Genomic DNA, 7,479 nt, shown 5'->3' on the forward strand with positions numbered 1-7,479 from the left:
CGCCCAGGCCTACCCTGCGCCACCACCTTGGAACGCTGACTCTCCGTCCCTTCCCTCTGCTCCCGACTTGCCAAAAAACAGTACGTGGCTCTCCAGTCCCAGCTGGCTGATCTCAAGGCACACTATGAAGGCCGGATCCAGGATCTCGAGAAAGGCGCTGACCGGACGTCGCCTGCAAGTTCGACCGAAGAGGTACGTACCCCAGCCCAGGTCCAATCCTGCTTCGCTCATTCAGTGGTGCTCTTCATGAAGCGGGGGAAGGTTTCCTGTTGGGTAGGTTTCTGCGCTCTGCCGCATCCTCGCAGCTGCGTCTCCCCCGTCCTTTGTGCCTCCTGCGTGAGCAGGGCCCCCTTTTTGATGTACCAGGGGGGCGGTGTTTACCCCCCCCCAGCATACAACTCTGCTTCTTCCTACCTGCCTCGCTCCTCGCCCTTCCGTACCCCACAGCATGTTCTCCACGCTGCCTGGGAATGATGGGAGTTGTGCTCTGGCACGTCTGGAGGGCCACAGGTTGGGGAAGGCTGGTCTAGCAGGACCCCGGGACACCCCCGCTGCTTGCAGGCCTTCCGACGTCATGGCGCGTGTCTGTCCCCAGGTGAAGAAGATCATGAACGGAGTCTTCCATTCTCTACGGCGCCAGTTTGAGCTGGGGGAGACGTACACCGGCCAGGTGGTCCTTGGCGTGGTCATGAGCACCATCAAGGTACGGCCCCCGGGGCAGCTGCGTCCTGCTCCGGCCCCCTTCGGGGAATGGCTCTGCCTTTGCACGGTTGCTGTTGCTAGTCCCAGGAGGGGCAAAGGGGACGAAGATCCAGCCGTGGGGAATTTATTTATTTATTTACCACTCCACAGCCGAAGCTCTCCGGGCGGTTTACAAATGTTAAAACCAGGGAACATTAAAAAAGTATACACAATTTAAAACCTTCAAAAATATAAAAACAACAGTATAAAACAGTATCCATTTTAAACAACATCAGTTCTGGGGTCCCTTAAGAAACAGACAAACCTAGCATATGTTGTTAAATGCTGTTAAATGCCTGGGAGAAGAGAAAAGGTCTTAACCTGGTGCCGAAAAGTTAATGTTGGTGCCAGGCGAGCCTCATCGGGGCGATCATTCCAAAATTGGGGGCCACCACTGAAAAGGCCCTGAGTAGGCGCATTCTTGTGGTCGCTCTGGAAGACGCCTCCAGCCGTGCGTTTTGCCCTCTGGGATCCGTCCGCCATTGTCTCCGGGAGCGATGCTCCTTCCGAGGGTGTGTCTGCAGCGTGTGTCCTGGGCGAGTCGTGACCCCCCTCTCCCTTTCACCTCTTCTGTCTGCTTCCAGACGATAACCCTGCAGTTGCTCGAGAGTCACAAGCAGAGGACAGAGAGCAGCAGCGAGGAGGAAGGCCCGAATCCTGTGCAGAGGCAACGAGCAAGCCCAGGGATCTCTGACCAGGAGCACCGCAGCGATTCTCCCCACGAAACCCTGGAGGTGGCGGTGGCGGTGGCGGCATCCTTCGTCCCTTCCGATCGCCCGGAGGGGGAGTCGGATGTCCCTCCGTCGTCTCTCTCCCCAGAAGCAGGCCAGGCTGGGCCAGCCCCTGAAGCGCTGGAATCGGAAGTGGACCCTGAACAACCCCTTGTGGGCCAAACGGCCAAGCCTCTCCCACGGCTGGAGATCCCCGCCAGTGAGGAGGAGGCCGATGAAGAGGCAGCTGACTCTGAACAGGTGGGGACAAACGCTCTGGGTGAAACCCGCGCTACGGACGCTGCCTCCGGCACTGTTCCAGAGCCTGCGAAGCCGCCGGCAGACGGGACGGCGCCGGCAGTCAGCCCAGACAGAGGAGAGAACAGCAGCCCAGATGTTCCAAGCCAGGATCTCCCCGTTCCTCCGTCCAGTACAGCTGGCCAGCAAGACGTCATTGGAGCACAGCCAGGATCGGGGCTCAGTCCTACCCGAGGGGATTCCAGGTCAGGGGGCAGGGGCGAATGGTGTGCCTTCGGGGAGCCCGTGGGAAGCCCGAGGGCCGCATCCCGGGGGTGGGTGGGGCCCAAAGGGGCCGGCCAAGGAATACCGGCATCCTTTAACTTCAACCTCTTCCTGCTGCTCACTAAATCTCAAGAGAGAAGCATTTCGACCTTTTAGAAAGGGGGGGAAAAGCTGCCCCAAAGCTGAGCACCCGCCAATCAATCAGTGGGGGTTGTGGGGAAGGAGGTGGAGCTTGGGGAAGGGGCGTGGCCTTCTGGGGAACCTAGAGGGCTGTGTGGGCAAGCCGGCAGGCTGGATCTGGCCCACGGGGCTGAGGGTTCTTCTCCCCTGCTGTATAACTAGGCCAACGTGCTCGTAGCTTCACGTTTGTCAGTGTCGGTTTTGTGGGTGGGAAGAGAAAGGGGTCGCGTCTCTCCCCGAGGGAGGTTGTTCCTTGCAGCAACGGTCCCTGTTCACCGGTACTCAGAACTCAACTTGGCCCTTCTTCTACCCTTTCCTTCTCAGCCTCCCGGAAGACAAAAGCAGCTTCTTCAAGCCTGCCCCTCGTAAGCCTTCGGCATCGGGACGCGCGCCGGAAGAGGAGGAGGAGGAGGAATTGGTGAGGAATTGGGGCTCTGTGTGTGTCTGTGCAAACTCCGGCAGGGGTCCGGACCCCGGGCACTTCGCGGCTTGAACCGGGGTGAAGAATCGGCCAGCTTTAAGACTGGCGGGAAGAAGCGCGGGGCTTGGAGGAATTCCCTTCGGCCTTATCTGGGTTTGCTTCCTGAATCGGAGACTGTTTTGATTCTAGAGATGGGGGTGGGGGTGGGGGTCTTGAACCTCAGGCCCCGGGGGCCAAATCTGGCACATGTGGCCTCCCTCATCCAGTTCCCCAGAGAGCCACGCCGTCGTTCCCGTGTCACTACGGAGTTCCCACCAACCCTGTGGTTCCCCCCCCCCCATTGTAAAAGGTTTAAATGTTTTTAGTTACTGCCAGTAAGAACTTTAACCTAAAAGAGGCTGGCGTTTTTAATATTTAGCCCCCCCCCCCCGAGAGCTTCTCCGGAATGGAATTCAGCCCTTGAGCTAAAGGAGCTTTAACCCCTCCACGTTCCAGAGGAATTGATGCAGGGTTGGCACTGGCTTTTCTTTCCAAACTGAGCAAGATACATTTGGACAGGAGATGCAGATGCAGGGAGGGAACGCTGGAGGGGGGGAGAGCAGCTTCCGCCTCCTGCCTCTGGCTCCGTGGCCCTCCTGCCAACGTGTCACCATTTTTCAAACCAGTCTGGGGGCCAGCTTGCTGAAAACGTGCCGCTCTTCGCGTCCCACCGTCCCGCCCTTGCTCGGCCCAGGACGGGCGTAATCCCACCCACCCCCACCCACCCCGTTCTCCGTGCCCGCGCTGCCTCGTGCCTCTGCCCTCACTCCGTCTCCCTTGGGTCTTCCAGAGCCTGAAGGGCCAGCCTCCCCCAACCCCGCTCTTTGGGGACGACGAAGATGACGACGACCTGGACTGGCTGGGCTGAAGATGCAGCCAGAACTCTGATCTGGGCAGGAATCGGTGGGAAGGGTGTGTGTGTTTTTGTTTGTGGCTTCCTGAACAGCTCGTTCGGGACAGGAGCGGCCGCTGCACAATGCTCTGACTGTTACTTGCACTCTTTTAGGGGGCTGTGGGGCCCCATCTCTCCCCTCTCTCTGCCTGGACTGACTCGGAAAGAGCTGGCCTGCTGCTCCCTCCCCCACATCTGTCCGAACGGTAACTTCAGCCTACTACTTAACCCTAAACTACTTATGCAAGCGAGGACAGATTGTTTTTTCTCCCCCATGAAGAGGCTGGGACTGGGATTTTTGCCCCCCTGCGGGGTTCCCTCTCGGTGCGATGCCGATATGAAATCCCTACGGTGCTCGGTTCTCACCCTACTGGTCCATCCCGCCCCCACTCTTCCCACTGGACTGTTGACTTTTGTGTTTTGCAATAAGAAACTCTCTTGACCCTGAAGGTGTTAAGTGGGTGGAAGGACAGGGGCCGTTCTTGCCCAGTCCGGACTCCTTTCGGGGAGCAGGAGGTCAAGTTTCGTCGGCGTTTCGGCCTGCCCAGGCAGCCCTTCCTGGGAAGGTTCTGTTATCTGCCCAGCGCTGTGGGAGGAACGGGATGGGTTTAAAAAGCCCGGCCGCCCACCCGCTCGCTGTTGGGGAACGAAATTGCTGGAAGCACCTGGTGACCGACTTCTGATTTTCCCCCAGTCAAGAGGACATGGCGGTTTTGATTTTGCCCTCTCATCCTTTAATCCCGTCCAGCTGGGATTACCAGGAAATCCGATTAGCCTGGGTTTTTTCCCCCTGGTGCAACTTTCTGACTTCCTTGGGGCAAAACGGGAGCGCCTGCTTGAATCCCCCCGAAGCCACGTGGTCCATCTGTGGGGCGGAGTTGCTCCACGGTACCTTGGCTTCGGGCGGGTCTGTTGTTTTGTCTCCGGATAGAAGGGCGCGTGGGATTTTGTTTAAAAATCCGGGTGGGTCATCGTCTTTGGATTTGCCCTTCTGTTTGTGGGGATGCTGCCGTCTTTCAGATGGACTAGGACCTCGCAGGCGTGCTCTGGACACAACCCTTTCCTGTCCCCTGTGGGTCACCCCGATCTCCAAGAGCGAGCTTACACAATCACGGTGAAGCGGCTCTGATCCGTCTCGGGCGACGGAACGTCCCGCCGTAATCTTCAGGACGACAGTCTCTGCGGGGGCATTTGGTTTTTTTTACTTCGGCGGCTCACCTGTGGCCACAAACAGTTAAAAGTGGCCGTGATGCACACGGGCTTGTCCCCAACCGACTGCCTTACAGAAGTTGAGGAAGTTTGATAGAGATACTTCTCCCTTTAGTGGTGAGAGGCGTGTGTTTGTATAGGGCTGGGGGTGGTTATAAATGGATTTAATTCACTTCTCACCTGAGCAGTACCTGCTTCTGAGGTCGATCTAGCTTCCAATTCACCCACCTCCCTCCCTCCACTCAAATAAAACGTTCCCTAGCTTTGGAAAGGCTGAGGGCGAAGGAAGCGGCATGAGCACAAACATCTCTTGAAAGGGGCTGACCTGCGCTGGGAAGTGGAGCACAAGGAAGGCAGTAGCAGAGCCGGGATTTCTCAGGCGGCTTTGAACGCCCGTCAGTTTCATCCCGTTCCTTCTCCAACACACACACACACACACACATCTCAGTCGCTGTGCGTTGCCCCGTTAGGGCGGGAGGGGGCTTGAATATCATGGAAGGCCTCCTTCTCTCCGGCAGCGGGACGGACTAATGCTGAGGCTCGTCTCTTTGAACCTGGAGCCTATTTGAAACCTAATTTCATGTCTTGAAAAAATGAAAGTGCAATTAAAGTAAATTAAACCTGGCCTGGCTCTTTCTTTTAAGCAAGGCACAGCTGTGTGTGTGTGTGTTTTGCGTGTGCATTTGTTCTCCATTGACAGAGGAACTTGTCGCTTGCCCACGTTCAAGGGCGGTTAGGCCGGTGAGTTCAAGTGAGCAGGGCCTACTCAGTGGTAGCCCCACACCTCTGGAACCCGCTTTCGTCAGGCCCCTTCTTTGTAGGTCTTCAGGAGACCTCTGAAAACCCACCTGTTTCTGCTGGCCTTCCTTCAAGTCAACACTGTTGGTTTTTACGGGTAAGTTTTAATTGGTTTGAATTGGCAATCTCTGCTTTTATGGATTGTATCCACTTTGTGTGTTGTTTTTTCCAGGCTTAAAGGCAGCCCCAAAATAATTTCAGAGAGAGAGAGAGAGAGAGGCTATAATCTCACTTGCCCTTATATCGTGTTTTTGGAGCTTTCAACATTTGTTTATTGCTGTAGTCTTTACATCAGTCCTGCAAGGTAGGCAAGTATTATTATCGTATTGCAGGTGGGGCAAAATCTAAAGTGCTGGTCCTTACCTTTAAAGCCCTACATGGTCTCGATCCAAGGTGCCTTAGCGAGCGCCTCCCCCACATTTATTTATTATTGGATTTACATCCCGCCTTTTTTCTTCCAAGGAACCCAAGGTGGTGTACATAATCCTCCTCCTCTCCATGTTTATCCTCGCAACAACAGCCCTGTGAGGTGGGTTGGGCTGAGAGCCTGTGACTGGCCCAAAGTCACCCAGTGGGTTTCCATGGCCGAGTGGGGACTCGAACCCGGATCTCCCGACTCCCAGTCCGACACTTTAGTCACTACACCACACTGGCTCCCTATGTTCCAGCCCGCTGCCTAAGATCCTTGGAGAGACATTTGCTGGGACTGCCGAATGTGAGATTGGCAGTCACACGCCACAGGGCCTTTTCCTTGGCCGCCCCCCAGCTGTGGAACGACCTGCTGGATGGAATGTAGCTTGCTGAGTTCTTTGAATGCCTTTTAGCAGGCCTGAAAGACTCCCTTATTCCGGCAGCAGGCCCTTCCCTTTCTAGAATCTTACTGTAGTTTTTATGCTATATGGTTTGATGAAGAACGTAAAAAGTGCCCTGCTGGATCAGACTTCTTCACACAGCCCATGGACAAACTGTGGAACTCACTACCACAAGGTGTGGTGATGGAGACCCATTTGGATGGCTTGAAAAGGGGGGTGGATAAATTCCTGGAGGGGAAGGCTATCTACTAACCCTGGTGGTTATGTGTTAACTCCAGTATCTGAAGAAGTTATTTATTTATTTCATAATTATACAGCCTAACGCCTAAGCTTTCTGGACAGTTTACAACGAAAACCATAAAAATCCAGATTAAAACTTTAAAATCGCATAAAACCAGAATAAATGACAGTCCAGGGAAGGCTTGTTTAAAAAGAGATGTTTTTAGGAGGCATTTGGAAGTTATTACTTTTAAGCCTGTTGTGTGCATCAGTTGCTGGGGAACATGGGTGGGAGGGTGCTGTTGCGCCGTGTCCTGCTTTGTGGGTCCCTGGTTGACAGCTGGTGGGCCCCTGTGTGAACAGAACGCTGGACTAGACGGACCCTTGGTCTGACCCAGCATCAGGGCTCTTCTGATGTTCCTCCTTTAAAACCGGAAATAGCTTTGCTTTTGTGGGTCCTTAAAAGTTTCCTGAAGTATGATATTGGCAATGCACACATGATTTTTCCCTTTCATGAGGTGTCTGTGCGCTAGCTACCTCAAAGCAGAGCGCTTGGCAAAACAGCTGCATTCCTCTGCATCTGTTTACAAACTGCCTTGGAAAACCTGTCCTGCTAGACCCCAACGGCGCTTTTTTGCAGCACCCCGGCCCCATTTGCAAACCAAGGAAGGCTGCAACCTTCAACCACGCTTACGGGCGCTTTGGTCGTGTCGAAGTTTGCGGGGCTCAGTTTGGAGTCAGCCTCTTTAGGAGCGGGCTGCAACATCAACTTTGCTAAACCTCTGCCGCCGTGTAGGCCTGCAAGGCAAACTGTGCTAAACCTCTGCTGCTTGGTAGATCCGAACTTTCAAAAAAGGGCCCGAAGGATGTTCGCGTTAAGTTATTTTGCCAGCTAGCTGTGCAGCAGATGCCCAAATCGCAATTTGTGAAGAAAAC

The 7,479-nt window shown here is 54.9% G+C and overlaps 1 protein-coding gene across 1 annotated transcript in view; it reads left to right on the top strand.

Annotated features, from left to right (window-relative positions):
- FKBP15 (FKBP prolyl isomerase family member 15) overlaps positions 1–5,338 on the top strand; it is a 36,587-nt gene extending 31,249 nt beyond the window's left edge. The window contains exons 25-29 of the mRNA XM_063144817.1: positions 82–192; positions 596–703; positions 1,326–1,954; positions 2,478–2,571; positions 3,404–5,338. Coding sequence (XP_063000887.1) covers positions 82–192; positions 596–703; positions 1,326–1,954; positions 2,478–2,571; positions 3,404–3,481 — 1,020 coding nt within the window. The 3' untranslated portion in view covers positions 3,482–5,338. The remainder of the gene's footprint in view (positions 1–81; positions 193–595; positions 704–1,325; positions 1,955–2,477; positions 2,572–3,403) is intronic.
- Positions 5,339–7,479: the final 2,141 nt, after the last annotated feature.

Source organism: Elgaria multicarinata, chromosome 19 (genome assembly GCF_023053635.1).
Source record: "Elgaria multicarinata webbii isolate HBS135686 ecotype San Diego chromosome 19, rElgMul1.1.pri, whole genome shotgun sequence".
Classification (NCBI taxonomy): domain Eukaryota; kingdom Metazoa; phylum Chordata; class Lepidosauria; order Squamata; family Anguidae; genus Elgaria; species Elgaria multicarinata.